At 49.7% G+C, this 21,884-nt stretch overlaps 1 protein-coding gene across 3 annotated transcripts in view; it reads left to right on the top strand.

Annotated features, from left to right (window-relative positions):
• Nucleotides 1-21,884, top strand: part of PKHD1L1 (PKHD1 like 1) — a 171,392-nt gene that overhangs the window by 83,526 nt on the left and 65,982 nt on the right. For all 3 annotated transcript variants that reach the window (XM_032954632.2, XM_032954633.2, XM_076067198.1), the window contains 14 exons: nt 1,401-1,568; nt 2,217-2,455; nt 3,820-4,831; nt 5,549-5,797; nt 7,074-7,223; nt 7,933-8,107; nt 10,313-10,463; nt 11,752-11,911; nt 13,149-13,228; nt 13,933-14,062; nt 14,490-14,619; nt 16,626-16,867; nt 19,727-19,863; nt 20,272-21,301. In XM_032954632.2, the coding sequence (XP_032810523.2) occupies nt 1,401-1,568; nt 2,217-2,455; nt 3,820-4,831; nt 5,549-5,797; nt 7,074-7,223; nt 7,933-8,107; nt 10,313-10,463; nt 11,752-11,911; nt 13,149-13,228; nt 13,933-14,062; nt 14,490-14,619; nt 16,626-16,867; nt 19,727-19,863; nt 20,272-21,301 (4,053 nt within the window). The remainder of the gene's footprint in view (nt 1-1,400; nt 1,569-2,216; nt 2,456-3,819; nt 4,832-5,548; nt 5,798-7,073; nt 7,224-7,932; nt 8,108-10,312; nt 10,464-11,751; nt 11,912-13,148; nt 13,229-13,932; nt 14,063-14,489; nt 14,620-16,625; nt 16,868-19,726; nt 19,864-20,271; nt 21,302-21,884) is intronic.

Raw genomic sequence — 21,884 nt, 5'->3', positions numbered from 1 at the left:
TCGGCAAAGAGATCCTCCGCACCGTGTGCACGAGTTAGATTCTTTCCATTTAAAATCAAAATTGATTTCATATTGCACTCTGAGTCTGAATGCACACACGTCAAGCAACGAATTTGTAGATTTCACACAATCAAAATTATAAATGTGGTAAAAGGCATGCCTCAATGAGTAATGCACATCCGTAGTGCATGAAAATATCAAATCAAATAATGCTGGGTCCTCTATTATAACGCTCTAGGCTTTTTTGATAATACACCTCTTAAATTGGCCCAGAGTTTCCTGCCACCTGATGCACTTCCTCGTGAGCAGATCTAGACCCACACTTGTTGGGCATGAATTACTATTATTGGGTTTACACACAGCGCGCATCACCCCCTACTGGCAGACTAAATGCCCGTTTTCAGTCGCCTTGTGCCCACGGATGCAGCTGCTACTGGGTGTGCCCTTTGAAATATTTGAGATAAGATGCAATGTATATGCTCTGAGATGCTAACATAGAAGGGCGCTGAATCAGAAAAAAATGTTCGTGCTGATGAATGGGAATCGGTGATCAGCTGTGATTGTGGATGTCACGTTAGTTTCTCGGCTGCATGTAATTTGAATACGTAGCTTGACATGTTGGCCGATTTGACATCATTGCGTTAATTGAGTGGGGTGGAATGTTCCATGCTGAGTCGTGGTACAAAGCAAAAGTGGGACACATTACACAAAAATATATTTTTTACAGGAATATAATTAATTTAAAATACAGCTTAAGCATGACTAAGCGTATTTAAATAAGTGATGCAGTTTCCATCACTGTACCGCGTGTCGATTTTTTTGTAAAATCTGCAAGCATAACTAAGCGTATTTAAATAAGTGATGCAGTTTCCATCACTGACCCGCCTGTCGATATTTTTGTAAAATCTTCAATCACTGAATCAAGAATCAATTACATGCACCCGTTTTTTCTCAACACAGCTTATCGCTTACATGAGCAGTCGGAGAGCGTTATGGCATTGAGGTTTTGTTCTGGATGTGGTAGTGGTGGTGTATGGAATGGCGTGAGGGTGTGTGCATGTGTGTGTGCGTGTGTGTGTGTGCGGTTAGCACGCTGCGCTTTGAACCCAACGGCCCGAGTTCAATTCCCGCTCATGGCTAACACCATTGACGATTATCTGAATCGGTCCTGGGCCTCCCCGAGGTCGACTCAACCTCAAATGAGTACCTGGCGCGGTGTATAAACATTACAACTGGGGAGACAAAGGTGGCCAGGCGTAGTGTTGGCCACCCAACCCCTCGCGTGCCTTGCCGGCCTTCATAGGTGTTCTCGAACAGCACTTGCCCCAACAGTCTATTAAGCCTATATGGGGGATCTTTGCCTGAGCGCTTGTGTGTGCACGTGCATTGCCGGCACGCAGGCTCCTTCTCGTACACGTTCTCGCGCGAGGGCCGCTACTTCTACACGAGCGGCGCCGTGAATTCCAAGCAGCTGGAGCTGCGCGGGGCGGTGAGCGTGCGGCGCGCGCCTGCCCGCACCGGGGTGCTGGCCCTCTCGCTGGCCGGGATCCCCGCCCAGAGCCGGCCAGGTCAGCGCCCGCTTGGCCTCGCGTGGCTCGGCTCGTCGTCGCGCGCGCTTGGGGGGGGGGGGGGGCACGTTCTCTCGCTCGCAGTTTGGCTCCGGCTCAGCTCGTGGAGATCCGGAGTGTGGCTCGGACAGTGGCTCAGAGCCGGGGGGGGGTGAAGTTAACTGTGGCTGTGTGCTGGCTCACTTGAACCAGGACTAAGCCGTGACTAAGAAGACGGTCCTCAATGATTCCGGTCACCCCCTGCGTGGCCGGCGGTGACACAGGGACGTGACCTAGACAAGTCCGGCATATGCCCTCTGCTGCATGACAGTCAAACTGTGTCACCACATGAGGACCACATGCTGTCTTAGCCGCGCTGCACGACCTGTGCTCAGTTGGGTTTTCACACTGGTTGTACGGAATGGAGTTAGAACTCGACGCTTGAGATTGCGGGATCATGGGATTGTGGGATCGCCGAGCTCCAGCTTCATGGTGGAGGTGAGGAGACTTTGGCATGGCTGCGCATTACAAATGACAGTTCCACGACACGCTTGTCATCTGCGAGCGTATTTATGTTCGGGTAGATTCGTCGGAACCACTGTGGTGCTGTGAAAAGCTGTAGGCTCGCTCGTTGTCGTGCAAGCGTGCGGGCGTGCATTTTGTCCTCAGCGTCGGCCTCCCGTGTGTCCCGGAGAGAGGCGCCGTCCCCCTGCGCGGTCACGAGCAAAGCCGGCGGTGACTGCGGCGCCAATTCCCTGGAGCCCGACTCGTCCCTCGCCGGCTTCTCCTTCAGCTACGACGAGTGCTTTTCCCCGACCGTCACCGACATTTCCCCCCAGTCGGGGACCATCGACACGCAGCTCCGCATCGTGGGCACCGGATTTGCAGCCGTGCCCTGTGCCAATGAGGTAATCCGCTCCCCCGCGTCGAGAAGCGTCGACGATAAAGTCGAGGCAAAGCGTATCCGTGTCGCGAGCGAGCTCCGTCATCATGTTCGTCTCCTCCGGTGGTGGCCATAAGCCGGCGCTGGAAAATACCCGTTCCCATGGCAGAGGGGCCAGTCTCTCCATTTCATAACCAATTTTGACTACCCCTCAAGTGGTACAAATTTTTTGCCAGCCCTGGAGGGATGATTAACTGAATTCACTCCAGTGCGGGAATTTTTAAGCGCCTCAATACCCGCACCCACTGATGAAACGTATCTCTGGAATCCTCGGCCAGTTCTAATGAAATTTGAAGTGTGAATGTATTTTTTGTTTTATATTAAATGCAATTAAATTCCTATCTACATCAACGACACCAAACTTTCTTTGTTGGAGGTGGTCCCTGGCCAGTGAAGTCAACGACAGGTGTGTGCGGGGCCGGCGGTTTAGAGATAGCCACTGCCTCAACCAGTGACTATCTCTGCTCTGTTTAAATTTTTGTCTGACACAACTCCGCCCGGTTGTTTTGGATTTGAGCGATCCGTTATTGCTGCAAACCCATGGCAATGTGGGCCACGCTGTAGGGGTGCTCCGGTGACAATATGTTAACTACCTCGCCTAGTATACAGTAACGTGAGATCGTGGGTTAAATACTGACCCTGATGACTGTATATTTGGAGTTTGCATGTCTCACACCCCGTGGTCACGTGGATTTTTTCTGGGTCCTCTGGTGTTTCCCTCCACATTTAGAAACATGCGTTTAGAAAATATGGCTGCGATAAAATCCGATGTGATAAGCCACTTCATTGGGCTATCATTCGTGGCCAGGTCGCTTCTGAAAAGGAGCTATACAGTAGAGGTCAGTGGGCCTTACCTGGTAAAATAAAATTAGTTTCTGTTTGGTTCTTTCGGTAAAGTCACGTCAAAAGAAAGTAAATTAAATAATAGAATACGACATTTCGATTGCAACACAAGCAACCATCATCAGGTAGAACTACATTTGAGAGAGAGACAAAACACAGACACGGAGACAAACAGACAGACACACAAGCAGAGAGAGACAACACAGAGACACAGAGACAGAAACACACGTGTCTATGTTGTGTGTCTCTGTGTTGTGTTTTGTTTCTCTCTCAAATTTAGTTCTACCTGATGACGATCGTTTGTGTTGCAATCAAAACATCGTATTCTATTATTTAATTTATTTTCTTTCTACGTGACTTTACCGAAAGAACCAAAGAGTAATTCCTGCAGTCACGAAAGCTTCAAATCAAGTAAAAAAAAAATGTTTTGCGTGGCCATCCGTGTGGCATGAGCGTGAGCCGCCGGCGTTACTTTCTGCCACACAGGTCACGGTGGGTGGGTTCCCGTGCGAGGTGGACAAGAGCTCCGACAACGAAATCCTGTGTCGATTGAACCCTCGCGACACCATGAATGTGGGGACCGCCCTACCGCTCTCCCTCATCGTAAACAACCTGGGCGCCGCCGTCGTCAAGACGCGCACCGAGATGAGCCGCCGCTTCGCGCTGCTGCCCCTGCTGCTCTCCGTGAGTCCCGGCGCCGGCTCGCTGGCGGGCCGCACGCGCCTCACCCTCGAGGGCTCCGGCTTCGGCGCGACGCCGGGCGACGCACTGGTGCTGGTGGGTGGGCGGCCCTGCGCGGTGGTGTCCGTCAACTACACCCGCGTGGAGTGCGACACGGCACCCTCGTCCGTCGAGCTCGCGGTCGAGGTCGGCCTGACGGTGCGCGGGTGGCCGGCCGCCTGCAGAGGAAGATGCAACTTCAGCTACTCGGCCGAGGCCACCCCCACGCTGAGCGCCGTGTCTCCCGCGGAGGTGACGGCCGCGCGCACGCTCCTGACTCTCGACGGAAGTCGGTTCGGCGCCGACCCGAGCGCCATCCGCGTCTTTATCGGCGGCGGCGGCGGCGGCGGCGACGGCGGCGACTGCGTTCCCGTGAATGTCACGGACAGGCAGATCGTGTGCCAGTCGGGCTCCGTGCGGGCCGGATCCCACCCCGTGGACGTGCAGGTGTGGAGCCGCGGCAGGGCACGGAGCACGGTGACGGTCCACAGCTTGCCTGCGGCCGCCCTGTCTCCCACGTCGGGCAGCGTGAACGGGGGCACCGCGCTGAACCTCGTGGGGAACGGGTTCGCTCCGGGGAACACCACGGTGTCCATAGGTGGCGCCCGCTGTGAGATTCTGACATCGACCCCCGAGCGCGTCACGTGCCGAACGCCAGCACGGGCGGCCGGCCTGGCCCGTGTGGTGGTGCGGGCTGCGGGAGTTCCCTTCCCCATGCTGAAGTTCAACTACTCGGCTGCCAACACGCCTGTCATCACGTCCATCGCCCCAGCCACCGGTGTGTTCGTCACGCTGGCTCGCCGTTGTCAGAGTTGTTTCCTGCTCAAATGAGCATTGAGGCGTTGATGCCCATCTCCCATTTACAGCCCTGAGCCTTTGGTGGAAATAACACATTCCTATGACAGGGGTGAATCTGTCCTAAGGATACTGTTAAGCAGTCGTGAGATGCTAATTCATCTCATGAGGCAGTAAATAATTGCTCTGAAGCACTCAGTAATTGTCATCAAGGATGATTGCAATGTGCTTTTCGAGAGAGAGCGCAGGAAGTTACAACGGACAGTGGATAGGGACCATTTGGTTTTATTAAAGGAAGCACAGATTCCACCTGACTTCCCTTAAGTTGTGAAGTATGGTCGAATAACCCCCAGGGCCTACACGGCATGGGGAGGCCCTCGTCCAGCAGTGGATTGACAAACGGCCTGTACCTGTAGCAGCACTGACTTGTTTACTATGATAATACTCCGTAATCATGCCGACCTAGCAGCAGCAGTCGGTGTAGAAGATTAATGCTCTTTGCCACTCCCGGACAGTTACAGGCATTTGACCTTGTACACCGTGTGACGGACTCGATGACAAGGGTGGTCGCCGCTAGGTTATTCAGCCACCTTAACTCAATGGCGACCGATCGCGCACGGCGTTGGCTCGCTCCAATTGACGATGTTGGCAATGCTGGCGTGGATCTGGCTCGGAGCTTGACTGCATTTTTCTCAACAAGGAACGGCCGGCCGGCTGGTGACCATCGCCGGCGCTGGGTTCGGCTCGGACGCGGGGACCGTAACTGTGCTAATCGGCAGCGCCGCCTGCGCGGTGGAGACTGTCGCCCCGTCCCGGGTGACGTGCCGAGCGGGCGAGCACCCCGGCGGGACCTACGGCGTCTTCCTGCAGCGCTCGCCCAACGGCGCGGCGAGCAGCAGCGCCACCTTCCACTACCAGCAATTCCTGACGGATGTGTCGCCAAGCGAAGGTACGCCGGGCCGCCAAGAGGCACACCACCACCCACCCACCCCCGCACGCCGCGCGTGTTCCTTGCGCCGCCAAATATGCGGGGGCCCGCGTTGTTATTTCGTTGCTGTATAAATAATAATAATAATGACGGCAATTAAATTTAATTCTGATTTGTTACAGAATGATCTAATGCCACCTTTCTGACTTTTTCTCTGCTCAAATTACTCGTCCGGTCTCCGTCACGTCTCACCCTAGCTATCTCAACAAGTCCCAAGTATCTCTCTGCTCAAGTTACACGGGGAGTTGCCACCTATAATGCAGTGGTGACATTTACAAATGTCTATGGGAGAGACCAGTATTTTCATATCTCGGAACAACTGTTGACCTCAAACAAAGTGGTACCAAACGTATCAATCCTGGAGTGACGATGGGTTGGTCAACCCCTACACAGGAACTTAACTAGCAATATGCCAATTGTCAGGTGCAAACACCACTCAGCCGTAGTAGAAGTTTTTTAGGTGAGATCACGTAAATATAAATGTGTCGTTAAACCCGCCACCACCCACCACAGCTGGTTTATCAGGTAAACAAAACGTGCCAATTAGTGGCTAGTTTAGCACACCGGTGTGTTGGAGAGAAAACCCACATATATGAAGTTCAATTGTAGAATGTTTTATTTTTTTACGTAGATGATCAGTGCTGGGTGATTATCCCACTTTGAGATGTTCAAGATGAGCCTTAACTGAAGTAGCTGACTCAACTAAGTGAATTGCTGGTTGCAGGGATACGATGAGAGTTCATGTGAAGCTGTCACACTATTTAACTATTAAACAAAACTTTTATTTTTATTTTACCAGACAAGGCTCACTGAGCTATGTAGCTTTTTTTTCAGAAGCAACCTGGCCACAAATTATAGCCCAGCGAAGTGGTTTATCATGTGGAAACTTATAGCAGCAACCAAATACTCTAAACACACGTTGATTCTAAATGGGTCGTAGAACCTGGAGAAAAATCCACGTGACTATGGGGAGAACATACAAACTCCAAATATACAACAGGCATCGGGGTCGGGATCGAACCCACGACATCCTGTACACCAGGCAAGGTAATTAACATCTCACCACCATGGCGGGAAATACACGAGACGCAGCTATTGTCTGCTGATGATATTGGGGGGAGGGATGGAACTGCCTCCCATGGGCCAGGTCGGTTTTTCATTTCACGTCTACGTGAGGCTGAGTGGTGTCTCGGTGTGCTCCCGTGCTCTCCCACCGCAATCCACTCAACTGTGCCAGGCAGCTTCGGGGGACAGCAGAAGATGAACGTGAGTGGCTCGGGCTATGACCCGGCGAAGTCGCGCGTGCTGGTGTGCGGCCGGGAGTGCCCGGTGCAGCGTGACGTCAGCACCAGCACCAGCCTCTACTGTCTCGTCCCGCCCAACAACGGTAGCGGGCGCGCGGAGAGGGCCGGATGGCGACGGTCACCGCGCACGCAGTGACCAGAACCCACCCACCGCCACCGCCCACGCAGGGTGCACCCACCGCCGCACACGCAGTGACCAGAACCCGTAGGCACCACCGCCACCGCCACCGCCACGCAGGGTGCACCCACCACCGCACATAGCTGGAACCGCGGAGGTGTCTCGTGTTCACTCGAGCGACGGAATAGCCCCTTGCGTTAAATGCAACTGTCATGTTATATTCAGGTGTTATTGGCCAATTCATGAGTGTTTACATGTGGGAGGAAACTGGAGCTCCTAGAGAAAACACACGCGCGTGAGGGGAAAACAATATCTATTCCGTGCAAACAGAACAGGTGGAGGCCACATTTTTTGCTGCGCCATATTCTCCTGGGGAGTCAGGGTACGGCTCCTTGATGACCACCAACCCTCACTGCCTCCACAGTGCTCGATTACAGCATGCACAGCCACCACTGCCCAGATAGAAAATAAAATAAATGGAGTCCCTCTCATGTGGCTGGCTGGTGCATCTCAGTCAGTCCACCCATGGTACTCGGGTCTCTATTCCGTGATCTCCTGCCAGCGGGCCTTCGACACTTGACGCGATCTCAAAGTTGCACCTAGCATGGCACAAGCACCGTTGTGACGTCACCGCCACTTGTTGGCGAACAGCGGTTGTTGTTGTTGTTGGCCAGGCACAGACGCGGAGGAGTCGTGCACCGTACGCGTGGAGACCGGAGCCGATGGAGTCGAGCTGCCGGGCGCCTTCAGCTACCGGCGCCGATTGACCCCCGTGATATCGGGGGTGAGCCCGGCACGGGGTGGCACTGCAGGCGGCACGAGGCTCACCATTGCGGGCGCCCGCTTCAGGTAGCCCCCTGCTGCCCTTGCTCTCACCCCTCGAACGCCGTTTGCTACTGCCTGGGCAGCTGCTGGATGACGACAAATAGAGACGGATGTCTGATCTTATACTGATATATATAGCGCCTTCTGTCCAAGGAGCTTTACAGTGATCATGAAATTGTGCATTAGATTATGGTGGTTGAAATAAAGAGCGGGGTTATTAATGTGGTGGCGTAGTTATGGTGGTAGTTAGGAGGATAAGTAGGAGTGGTTAAGAAGGGGTTGGGGTAAGGGTAGTGATATGGGTTGGGGTAGTGGTAGGGAAAGGTCTAGTGATAGGGGTAGGAGTAGTGATAGGTGTAGGGGTAGTGACAAGGGTTGGGGTCGGCCTGGTCATACCTAGGGTGCGGAGACAGGGAGTAGCAGTAGCATGATGGGTTAAATGAGAAGAGATGGAGGTTGTTTATGGGAGGAATGGAATCTGGTTAGAGTGAAGATGATTGCTTTATGTGGGAGTTTGCGGCAGTGAAGGGGAGCAAGGAGGGAAGAGGACCGAGAGCATGACGGGACGAGGCACGGAGAGGGACAGTAGAGACTGGGAGTGTAGAGGATGGGATGGGGCAAGACCATGGAGGGCTTTATAGACTAGAGTGAGATGTTTAAACAGACAGCGATAGTGCCAGTGGAGTTGGGACAGTAGAGCAAGTGTGGGAATTGTGGGGAATTGATTCCTGCAGTCACGAAAGCTTCAAATCAAGATTGAACCACCTCTACGGGGAGGGTTTACACACATTTGTTACCAACTTTGGTTAGGCACTGCCTTACCAACACTTACTTCACCTGGAATGGTATATTCTACAAACAAAATGAAGATACTCCATGAGTTCCCCCTTATCACCAGTGATGCGAATGTTTTCATGGAGAAATTTGAAACAGATGCCATCCAGACATCCACCCTACATCCTTCCTTGTGGAAGAGATACGTAGTCATTTGTCCACATGGCCTGCCAGCATTGAACCAATTTCTCAACCACATCAATTCCATACACCCATCCATCAAATTATTTCTACCTACGTGACTTTACCGAAAGAACCAAAGAGTACGGATTCCTGCAGTCACGAAAGCTTCAAATCAAAATTGTGGGGAATGTGAAAAAAATATCCGGGCTAAGGCATATTGTATCTGTTGGAGAGGAGTGAAGGTGTAGGCAGACAGGATATAGAGGGAGACATGGAAGGAGTCACACGCCCAGAGACATATGCAAAGAAACCTGGAGAAAGAAAAATGCAAATAGACACAAATAGAAACACAGAGACACACGAACAGATGCAACGAGATACAAAGACAGATCCATGGAGAGCCACACACCATGCCAGCGTGAATGGTGCTTAGTCCCTTAAAAACACACCAACAGAACGTGGCATGTGGCCACAGTACAGTACTCGTTTCATCACAATGTCGTAATAACAATTATTATTATTAAATCTTACGTCTTTTAGAATGTGTCTGCTACTCAAACGCTACTGTTAGGTAACTATTGTTATGCCTATTTAGTAACTGCTCATGATAAACTATATTTGTTATATTATCCTCATCAGGCGCCCCCCCTGCCCCACCACCATGGTGTGAAGTGAAGTCCCCGAGTGCTCTCCACTGTCTCTGTAGCCTCTCTCTCTCTCTGTACTACAAAGAAGAAGGACATTGCCCAACAAATCACCGATTTTAAATGTTCCCTTCGAATTCTGCAGAGTTATCGCCGAATGTGCCGTGTGTGTTTTTTAAATAATAATAATTGAATTCAGGCCTTTATCAATCCACTGCTGGATGATAGCGCCCCCCTCTCCCGCACCGCATCCAAGTCAATCATAGAGGTCGTTTGACCATAGTTCACCGTGCTGGTGAGTGGTGGGTTAGTGAGGGGGGCACGCAGGAGGATCTCTTCAGATATCGCTCGCCACTGACGTTCGTCGGGGCTGGGAATTCACGTCGCTGGGTTCATCAGTGCAGCGCGTTAACCTCTGCACTGCTAACAATGAACACGCTTTAAAACGCGCGTACGTAACGAATCCAACACATTGTTCCGTTGAGAACTCAGAGGCCTCATAATATCATCACCATCCATGATCAATTCACCGAGAGAGATAAAGGGCCCCCCAAGCTACCGGCACATCTGCTGTCCCCGACGGTCTGTTCAGGAAATATTGGCGACGTTTGTCTTTTGTGTCACACAGTGCGGGCGGAGAGATCGGCGTGAGTGTCGGTGGCACCGCGTGCATCGTGCGGTCCGTCTCCGACTCGGAGGTCGTGTGCATGACAGAGGCACACTCGCCCTCCCAGCTGGCGACCGTGCGCGTGCACAGCAGCTCCGGAGATGCCCTGCCTGTGAGTACTGTGAATGTTCGAGGTGACAATGGCGACGGCGTTGCGACACGTGGCGTCGTTCACACGCGTTCGAATCTCAAAACGCCAAATGTCGCGAGCCGCATTCGGTGAACACAACGCGAACACCATCAAGGGTATGGAGGTGAACATCACGTTAATGAGGCAGGGTGCGCTCGATGCAGAAAGTTTTGTATGTTTCATTGTGGATAATGTGCTGCTTTAGCGCTTTGGTATTTGCCTATTAGGCTACAATATACCCACCCCTACTGGACATCTGTGAAAAAGAGCTTTTTTAGCTCATCGGATTCCTCCAGTATGAATAAATATTCTGATATAGCACATTGTCGGTTGTAACCCATACCATTTTGAAATAAGCACCGCTTCTTAGTATGTGTGTGTATTGCTTTACACCGTTCTCCTGCCCTGCACTTGTGAACCCTTTTGGAAAAATATTTCATTCTTTACGTTATTTTGTTCAAATGTTTTTTTTCTATCCCGGGTCTCTTTTGAAAAAAATGAATTATAGTTGAAATGGACTCATTAACAAATTTCACGAGTGAATAAACGCTGGTTGTGGGGGTGACCTCTACCAGATTATAACATCATCCCATTCAATCTTGAATGAAAAACGGCACTGGGTTGTGAGTGTCCGGTGGTGTGCAGTATTGACAACATTCAGAGCCTTTACACTCACTATTCCCAATGCGCAGCCTGTACGTATTTCAAAGCAACCGTTTAGAGCATCTGCATTAAACGAATATATCAATGTGCTATCGTGCCCAGATGGCATTACAACCTTAAGAGTGGCGGCTAGGGTCACCACCTGATCAGGTTTGACCCGGGCAGGAATTGGCACCTGAACGTATTGGCGGTACACCAGTGGTGCGTGGTATATAATTAAAAAAAGGCAACATTTTTTGCTATGTTTATTTTCCCGGGCAGAAAATCTTGCGAGGTGGTGGTGGTGCGTCAAAATCAGTTCCCTTGATGTCGAAGCAGTGGGAAGATGAATGTCACTTCAAATTGAGATTTTAGACTCTTTTTTACGAGGACCGGTGTGTTATACTGCACCGGTGGACCGCCAATACGTCCATCCGTTGTTTGGTTGGCAGGATTTGATTGGTGACGAGAGATCCGGCACCGGTATTGCCGCGTTATACTTTTTACGATGATAGTCTGCAGCGCAGCATTGTTTAACAGACCTCGGCCGACTCAGCAAAACGCACCCCGGTTTAGCGGCGGTCCCCGATGGGTTCTCGCCCCGACCACGTCCGCGTGCCGTGCGCAGGAGGGCCCGGCGGAGTTCCTCTATGTGGACGTTTGGTCGTCGCGGTTCACGTGGGGCGGCGACTCCCCGCCGGAGGAGGGCTCCTTCGCCGTCATCACGGCCAACCAGACGGTGCTGCTCGACCAGAGTACGCCCGTGCTCAAGATGCTGCTCATACAAGGTGCATGAGCGGCATAAGGTCGCGCTCATTACACACGCAATAGTGCTCGCCATAAATGAACCACGGCACCTCGCTGATCTCGTCAAAGGATGTAAACCATCACGTGAACTCCGGTCATCCTCGCAGCAGCGGCTTTTGGCTGGCCATCAAACAAAGACGGTCACTTCATCGCGCGCTTTCAGATGCGCTTCTGCGGCCATCTGGAACGCTCTTCCTTCCGATATTAGGAAGCCACTGGAGCTATGCACTTTTACATCATCTAGATTGAGCACCTATTTCTTTAGAACGGCTTTTTGTGTTTAGTTTGTTTTCCTTCCCCCCGCACCTCCGATTCGCATGGTTGGCTACGTACGGTGCGAAAGAAGTTCAACGTACAAGGTGTTCATGAGGGGGTGGCGGTGGCGGCGTCTGAGCCCATATTCTTTCTTGTACAGCAATGTGGCTTGTTGGTGATCTCCCACTCGCTCTTAGTTTCATTAACGAGATTGACGTTTGACCATACCTCACCGAGCTGGTCAGTGAAGGTGGTGGGGTGGTGCCGAAGAACAATGGATCTCGCTGGCGCTGCCTACTAGTGCCCACAACGCTTGTCTTTTGCGTGTCCTGGTTACCTACCCAAGCACCTCAACCCTGCTTAGCTTCTGACATTTGACAAGATCGGGCGCATTCTCGGTGAATTGGTCACATGCATATGAGATATGAATTCCCACCACAGCAACGTGTATATATTATCCAGACCCCTGCCACAGCGAGGTGGAATTTTCATCAAAGTTTTAAACCAAAAACTAAACTATAAACATTTTTTTTTATTTTACCAGATAAAGCACACTGAGCTACATAGCTCTTTTTCAAAGTGACATGGCCACAAATTATAGCTCAACGAGGTGGCTTATCACGTGGATATTTATAGCAGCCAAATACTCTAAACGTATGTTTCAAAATGTGGAGGGAAAAACCGGAGGACCCAGAGAAAAAATCCACGTGACCATGTGGAGAAGATGCAAATTCCAAATATAGAACAGGCGTCAGGGTCAGGCGAGGGTTAACATCTCGCCACCACGGCGCCAGTGGAGATGAACACTTGCCCATTTTCAGTTGAGCATGGAGACATCGACTAAATGCCACCGTAGTATGCATTGTGCACGTATACATTTGATGTGTGCAGTTTGTGTATCTATTACACACCGATGCCCTGCCCATGACGCTGTGTACCCCACGCGTGTGGTTCTGATGGCAGGAGGGCGTCTCGTGTTTGAGGAGAAGGACCTGGAGCTGCAAGCTGAGAACATTCTCATCACAGATGGAGGGGCCTTACAGGTTCACAAAATGCACTCTCGTTTCTAGCTCAGTGCCAACAAGGTGGCAGTTCACCAACACTGGTTGAAACAAGCTTGGCTCTGCTGATGAGACACTGCATTTCTAAACCGTTCCACGAGCTTGGTTGCATTTTACTCGGTGTCGGCCGTTGAGGTCGTGACGGGTTTATTTTTTCGTTCCTTTTGCTGCTCATAGCCTCCTGTACCGTTCCCGTTCCGCTGTAATGTGCACTGAGGTCCACTGTACTGAGGGCGGTATTCGCACGTAAAATAAAGATGGATTGTTTGTTCAATGAATGCACTCCCACAAAGGCAATATGACCGATGGGATGTGTAAAAAGTGTATTTGTTATTTTCTGTGTAGTACGACAACTATGTGAAGGAGTCATATTTACGGATTATTTATTTTAAGGTTTATTTTCCTCAAATGTATCACATCGGTTTTGCTTTTCACATACAAGGGACTGTCATTCATAAGTTAGAGTAATGAGTTCTCACAGACTAAATTGCTGAGTAATTTTAAATTACACACCATGATACGGTATATTTTAAAAACATAGGAAGCGGAGCACTGCAGTACTCGGTCAGACAGAAAAGACAGACGAACAGAATCTTGATTAAGGGTGGAGGAATCAGATGAATTGAGAAGCTCGCGAACGTGCGGGTCGGCGAAGCAGCCCTGTGTTGGTTTCTCCGCCCTTACAGGTGGGCACCGAGGAGGCCCCGTTCCAGCACAAGGCCATCATAACCCTGCACGGACACATCCGCTCGCCCGAGCTGCCCATGTACGGGGCGAAAACCCTCGGGGTGCGCCACGGCGTCCTCGACCTGCACGGTGGGCACACGCACAGCCGTGTCGATCCCCCGGAGCCCCACTTGCGTAGGCCGGCCCTCGTAAAAGGCACTCGCTAATGACGCTTGCCACGACAGCTCGTAAACTAAACTGTTTTTTTTTATTTTACCAGGTAAGGCCCACGGAGGGGTAGTGGAGCAGTTAGCGTGTTCGATTCCCGCTTGCAGCCAACACCAGTGACAATTATCTGAACTCGTCCTGGGCCTTCCTTAGGTGGACTCAGCCTCAAATGAGTACCTGATGTGGGGTGTAAAGATCCCCTCTGGGGAGACAAAGGCAGTCAGGCATGGTGTTGGCCACCCACTCCCTCGTGTACCGTGCCGGCCATCGCAGGTGCTCGCTAACAGCACTCGCCTCAACAGTCTGTTAAGGCTATACAGGGGATCTTTGTCTTTGTTGGGGAGTGCAGGTCGTCCTGTGCCGGTGCCGTGGACGCGCCTGGCCGAGACGGCGGAGGCAGGGAGCACGACGCTGCGTCTGCAGGTGGCGGTCACGTGGGCGCCCGGAGACTCCATCGTCATAGCAACGACCGGCGGCAGGTCACTACTACAGAGGGTTTCTCCTACACAGGGGAATTCTAATGCAGACGAATAATGGAGAGTGTATCCCATTTTTCGTATGAAAGAGATGTCTCGTACTTACCTTTGGGTTTGCTTTTTGACAGCACCACCACTGGCTCAGACTGTGATAGAAGATTGTGTAAAGTGGAAATATTTAGAGCAAAGCTGCTTTGGGGAACCGAATTAAGCCACGACGTTGGCTTTTACATTTCAATGTATAATACAATTGAATGTGAAAAAGGTGTCTGGATGTGGTTTAAACATGAAGTTTGAGTCAAATAGCAGCGGTAATGTAAAATGAAATGCCCTTTTGGAAATTATCTATGGATTTGTTGTAAATGTTGTCTCTTGACTGGAAATGCCAGGATATTAACGTTGATCATCCTGCCCAATATATGCAATATGGATGTCTATAAAAGCAGCATGTGCCCCATAAGTGATTTAAAATGTACATTTGCATCTCTTCTATTAACGTCACACGACAAAATATTGTTGCCAATATTATCACCGTCATCATTAGCCGTGATCAATGCACTGCTGGTGGAAGGCCTCTGCAGGTCGTCGCCAGCTTACACTTATTTTTGTTATTTTATTGTTTCCCTTCTACGTGACTTTACCGAAAGAACCAAGAATATAGCTTACACGGTCTCGCGATGGAGCGTTGAACCCGCAACGAGCACGTTCCCCTTCGCTCGGCTGCCACTCTGGCGTGGCTCTCGACCCCACCAGCGACATGTCCTGTCCAGGCCCCGCGTACTTTCTTCACAGTAAAAAAAAGTTTGGCAATTCTTGGTGCCGGTTCTGGTTGCCTTGTATGTACCGTGTGTTTGAACTTCCTTTGCACCGTACGTAGCCAACCGTGCTAGTCGAAGCTGCAGGGGAAGGACAACAAACTAAACACACAAAAAGCAGTTTAACAAAAATGGGTTTGCAATCTACGGTAGTTTTAAAAGTGCATGTCTCCGGTGGCTTCCTAACATTGGAAAGAAGAGTTTTAGAGACGGCCGTGGAAAGCGAATCTGAAAGTGCGCGACACCGTGATGCATCTGAAAGCATGTTGCAGCGATGCAGCCTTTCACCTTGTCTGTCATTTTCCGCGCCTCCGTTAGAAAACTTACACGCGTTACAAATTGTAAAGTGTCGTGGGATGCTGCTTGCATGAGTTTCTCCATGTTTGACGCCGTGTGAGAATTACACTTCTAAGCAGGAACTCCTTTCCATCTGGTCTATTCAAAGCTTTAGAACATACGTGGCACTCGCCTTGTGTAATTACCACAGGAGATGCCCATGAGCGACACTATGAGCTCATGCAAATGAACCATGTCAAATCGTATCTCCGCTTGCCATCCCCTCTGTGCTCTCATTTGCTAACTCCAGGAGGCTGCTCAGCGTGCCTTGACAGCGATGTCTCGCGTAAATACATGTAAACGATGTGGTTTGAAAACGGTCATTATAACACAATGGTCACAACAGAAATAATTTCAGGCATGGGGATATAAATTCAGTAGAAGCACATGAAGAGAGTACAATACTGGAGTCACTGAGCCTCTCAACTGCATGTAAATTTAATTCCAACCACAGCTGAGTTTGAAGAACAATTAATGATGAGGCTCTGACGAACACCTATGTAAATGTGTTGGGTTAGTCTGTGTCAGTTTTAATGTTTTCTAGCCGCTTCAAGCCAATTTGTCTAATATAGTCACTTTCCTTCCCTTCTTACATTTCTTGCATGTTTAAATTGTTAAAACGCAGTTCACCTTCTTAGCCTTATTCACAATTGCATGGATTGAGGATTGTAATATAGATTCGGTGAATGTAAATGTTTTTCAAATATTCTTTGTGTTTAAAAAAGAGGCAATGTTGCCATGCGTCTCAATGAGTTCATCTCCTGGTTAAACGAAGGATACTGATCCCCGTAGTTAAGCGGCTATACGCAGATAGCTGTGCGGAGCACACCGCCTGTTGAACTGTGGTGGTCTCCTCAGGCACAGCCAGCGGGAGAACGAGCAGCGCACCATCGCGGTGGTGTCAGCCGACGGGCGGACCGTGACTCTGCGCGAGCCACTCGCGTTCCGGCACCTGGGGGTGTCGGTGGGGCTGCCGGGCGGGAGGAAGCTGCAGGCCCGGGCCGAGGTCGGCCTGCTGACCCGCAACGTCGTGGTTCGTGGCTCCGAGCAGGTGGCCTGGAGTGAGCACATCCAGGCCTGTCCGGAAGGCTTCAACACCGGTACGTGAGGTGTTCATTTCTGGGCCAGCCGCCACTTGAACGGTGATCCGTGAATGGATCAGTGGCAACGGCCGATGTGAGAGAAGCACAGGAATAGAAGCTGGTGGTGCGAAGGCTCTGCAGTTATTTAATAACGCCGTGTGGGGACTATCCAGCCTTTATTTATGTTTAACATATTTATTCATTAAAGTACTTCACTTGGAAAGCCCCTTGAGATGGAGCCTATTGTTCTCAAGAGTGTCGATGCGAATTTCTATAAGGCTACCCATAGGCCAAGGAGAGATAACCTTTCCAAAAGACTGCTGGGGGAAGAGGCCGAGTTTATGTGGACTGCCTCGCCACATAATATCAATACTGCTCCATGGAGCTCGGGGTTGGAATGATTCCATGCTGCGCCCTCCTTATGAGGGGGCCACGGTCATTGTGACTAGTATCGGACATTTCCTTCCTCAGTGTGTCAGCAGAGGGCTCATGGGGAAGAAAATTATTCCCCATCATCCTGTCCCCATCACTTTCTATTTTTTTCACTGTTTTCAGTGCCTTTATTTTTCAAAGAGAGGAAGTAGGTGTGGTTCAAACTTGATTTGAAGCTTTCGTGACTGCAGGAATTACTCTTTGGTTCTTTCGGTAAAGTCACGTAGAAAGAAAATAAATTAAATAATGTGTGGTTGTTTTAATTTAAATACAAAAAATACGGTGCACATTCATGTAAAGTGTGCAGTAATAAACTGGTTTTACAGACAATTCCTCTATTTATAAGATAAACAGAGCAACATCATTTATTTCGTCTGCAAAGAAAACATTTGTGTAAGTAAACCCCTTATCAGTGCCTACCTTAATACAGACCAATTCAGACTTTATTGGTCACCCCGTGCCCTTATAAATCTCAACGTTCATTCTACAAAGTCCCATCACAAGGGAGAAACACAAACAAATAGACAAAAACAATGATTCCCGTATTGAAACAGCTGTACGCCGAAAACTCTATTTCCCTGTACAAGAATACGGGTAAACTGTATGAGTTGACAGCTATGGTAAATCGTCGATGTCTTGGGAGGCAACAATGCTAAAGTGTCCACAGCACACAAACATTAGAAAAGTAGAAAGTAAATAGTGACATCTTAATTGTTGCCATGCCACCCAACAATAGCTCCGACGGGACATTCGCCACTAAGGACGGCCGCCTCGAGTTTGTGTGAGGAGGGTCCCACACGGCGGAATCGCGAGTCCTGCGATCCAGAGAGTTCATAATCACTAGTTCATAATCAATGCAAGCGGCAGATGTGGGAGAGGCTGAACGTCCCAACTCACAACATTTCCTGTTTTCCTCGCAGTGAACACGAGTCACACAGGTCGACCTTTTCCGATGCATTGTCTTCTAAGGGAAATATTTGCCCTGGTTAGTGCTCATCTTCATGCTTTTTTTTTATTTCATCAGACCAGACCAAAGGATGCTCATCTCATTCAATCTATCATCTTTGAGTTTTTAATCACGTTTTGTGACGTATATACAGTAAACGATTGATAGGTATAGAGGTTGTTAGTTTGGTAAAATAGAATTTTACATTTATTTAGAACATGCCCAGCCTCTGTATAACACAGCCGTTGGGAGCACTTTTTTAGACACTTTGCAACTGATTCTGCAAAACGATTATGCATTTATCCAGTTTTTAACTTTTAAAAAATGATTATTAATGGGAGTCACAACTCGTGTAGAGATGATCCAATTTGAACTAAGCTGTATAGTATAAAGTTGCGTTGCCGTAGGGACTTACCCTGCCAAAAAGTGATCAAATTGACCAAAGAGGCGCCCAAAACCTGGGGACGCAGATCATAGAACAAAATGCTTTGACAATATGCAACGCATTTTGCTCCAACAGCTGCCCCGTACCACTATTTAAATATGGCAGTTGTATTTCGTAAATTTAATATAATCCATGCACATAATAATCAACTTAACAATCGGTAACTCAATATTTACAATTACAATTTGTACAATATTAACAGCTTAGTAACATATTCTTAGTTTTATATATATTTTATTATTTTGTTGTTTCTCTTCAACGTGACTTTACCGAAAAAACTAAGAATATGAATTACTGCAGTCACGAAAGCTTTAAATCAAAAGCTTAGTAACACTTCACAAATCACTAATGTACAGTTTACACTGGGTTACTTTTCATCACCGTGAAGTAGAGGTTCACCGGATCTGGAAGGAAGAAGATAATTTCTGACTTGAAGAACTTTGTCTACCTGTAAAATAAATCAGGCATACATGACGCGAATTGGATATAACGCGACGATTAATGTATTAGGGAACACATTTTTTATAACACGGATGCGAATTGGATATAATGCGATCGGGTGAACGGAACAACGTCGCACGAGTAGGAATATGAGGTTGTGTGACTGCCTCGGCATAGCATCACACACGAGGCATTGGGATGCTGCTGGATGCTTCTAGATGCTACCCACGCGCCTCGGTCTTTGTTCAGCCTGCGTACGCATCTCACGCGTTATCGCGGACTGCATTACCCTATATTATTCATTTATTATAACGCGATTTTTGCATGACGCGGTGTTCTTCAGGAACGCTACTACCGCCGCGTTATAGGACAACAGGCTGTACGTGGCTGCTGTGTGTGCAGCGAACGCGCGCTCGGCTCGCTTCGCCCCGCGAAGTGGCGCACACACACACACACGTGATCACGCCACTGGCAACGACGTTGCGGCAGATTATCCTCCACGCATCGGAACTTTCCGCGGCAGGACATTGCCAAAAAAGAATGAATCGCGCCCAAATTATTCCAACGTGTCGCCGCGGTTTGCCGAGAAAGGATGCGCTTGTGTGTGCCACAGGGGAGTTTGCCACGCAGACGTGCTTCCAGGGCCGCTTCGGAGAGGAGATAGGGAGCGACCAGTTTGGAGGCTGCATTATGTTCCACGCCCCGCGGCCCGGCCAGGGATTGGCCCTTGGCCGTATTGAACACGTAGAGGTGAGAGGCCGGTTCACACCGTTTCCACAGTCCCTTTCATGGGCAAAAACTGCACACCTGTGTTTAACATTGTTACATTTATGGTTTTGAATATCTGAATTGTTTTACGTAAATGTTCGGCGTATATTGCTTAATGTCTGAAATTCTTTCACTTTACTGATAGGTGTTTCTTTCCTAATTGAAGGATTCAAAATAATTGTATTTCCTCCACACATCGAAAGTGACCTAATTTACCTGAATAGGATCTTCCAATATAGTCTGAAAATTATGTAAATACTATAAGCAATGTTAGCTCTTTAACATTGCTGCAATCATCAGTGCTTAACGTTGACATCTGTTTAGCAACGGGATTTAAAGGAGCTGTCTTGTGACGGTGGCTGCGGTTGGCGATTCTGTGACGCCCGGCAGATTTACCACGCGGGGCAGGCGTTCCGCCTCGGCCGCTACCCCATCCACTGGCATCTTATGGGCGACGTGGCGTTCCGCTCGTACGTCCGAGGCTGCGCCCTGCACCACACCTTCAACCGAGCGATCACCATCCACAACACGCACCAGCTGCTCGTGGAGCGCAACGTGGCGTACAACGTGATGGGTGGCGCCTACTTCATCGAGGACGGCATCGAGCAAGGGAACGTGCTGCAGCACAACCTCGCCGTGTTTGTGCGCCAGAGCACAAGCCTGCTGAACGATGATGTCACGCCGGCGGGCTACTGGATCACCAACCCCAACAACACGGTGCGTCACAACGCGGCCGCTGGGGGCACCCACTTTGGCTTCTGGTACCGCATGCACGAGCACCCCGACGGGCCCTCCTTCGACCGCAACGTCTGCCAGAAGCGCATGCCGCTGGGGGAGTTCTTCAACAACACCGTTCACTCGCAGGGCTGGTTTGGCCTCTGGATCTTTGAGGCGTACTTCCCGATGCGCGGTGGGGGTTGCAGCTCGGTGGAGCCGGAGCCGGCGCGCTTCGACTCGCTCACCGTGTGGAACTGTGAAAAGGGCGCAGAGTGGGTCAACGGCGGGGCGCTGCAGTTCCACAATTTCCTCCTCGCCAACAACGAGAACGCCGGCGTTGAAAGTAAACGCGTGATTTCAGAATTCGTGGGCGGTTGGGGCGAGAATGCCGGTGCGCTTCTGAAGGATGTGGTGGTGGTCGGACATCTGGATGAGCTGGGCCTGGGTCCAAATCACTGCACGGTACATGGGTTAATTCTGCCATTCAACGAAGGGCTGACAGTATCGGGGGCACAGTTTGTGAACTTTGACCGTCGAAGCTGTGCGGTCTTTGGAGTGACTTCCATCCAGGGAGTGTGCATCGATCGGTGTGGAGGCTGGAGTGAGCGGTTCGAGCGTGTGAAATTCATCAACAGCCCTAACAAGGCCAAATTCCGTTGGGAGCATGAGGCCATCCTTCACGATATGGATGGCTCACTTACAGGTGAGATGACAAGAGGACCTACTTCCAAGACCATTACATCACACTTGTATAACACACAAAATCAGGGTTTAATTATAAATATTTCAATCAAGTTAAAACAATTATCTGATAGCTGAATAATTAACTTACAAACTCATAATTGAAATGAAATGTAACGAACGTTACTGAAAACTCTGCATAAACTCATCCAAAAATTCGAGCTCAAAGCTGCGGAATGTACAGGAGGTAGTATAGGTTTACATTGGGATGTGTTTTTAAAAGTGAGTCACACAACCCATGTTGATATGAAAGGTACGCAAGATTTCTGGCGTTGAAGTGGGAAGGCACTATTCCACAACCAGCCCTGCACTCTAAGTGATGTGGGAGAGCAGTGTTTGAGAATAAACTCTTTACAAATGGAAAATAGCACATGACTGTGATTACCAAAAGCGATAAATTGAATTTACATTATGAGACCTCCTTTGCCAGTAACAAGATATAGTAATAGGTTTTACCCTTTTAACTGGCACAAAAACTGACACCATTATTCAAGGCATCATCTTTGCAATAACCACAACACAAGCAGTCACAATGCAAACAAAAG

The sequence above is a fragment of the Petromyzon marinus genome, chromosome 15, assembly GCF_048934315.1.
Source record: "Petromyzon marinus isolate PM22_M1 ecotype Great Lakes invasive population chromosome 15, UKy_Petmar_22M1.pri1.0, whole genome shotgun sequence".
Lineage (NCBI taxonomy): Eukaryota > Metazoa > Chordata > Hyperoartia > Petromyzontiformes > Petromyzontidae > Petromyzon > Petromyzon marinus.
Note: the sequence above shows the minus strand (reverse complement) of the source record. Positions and strands in the feature narration are given on the sequence as shown.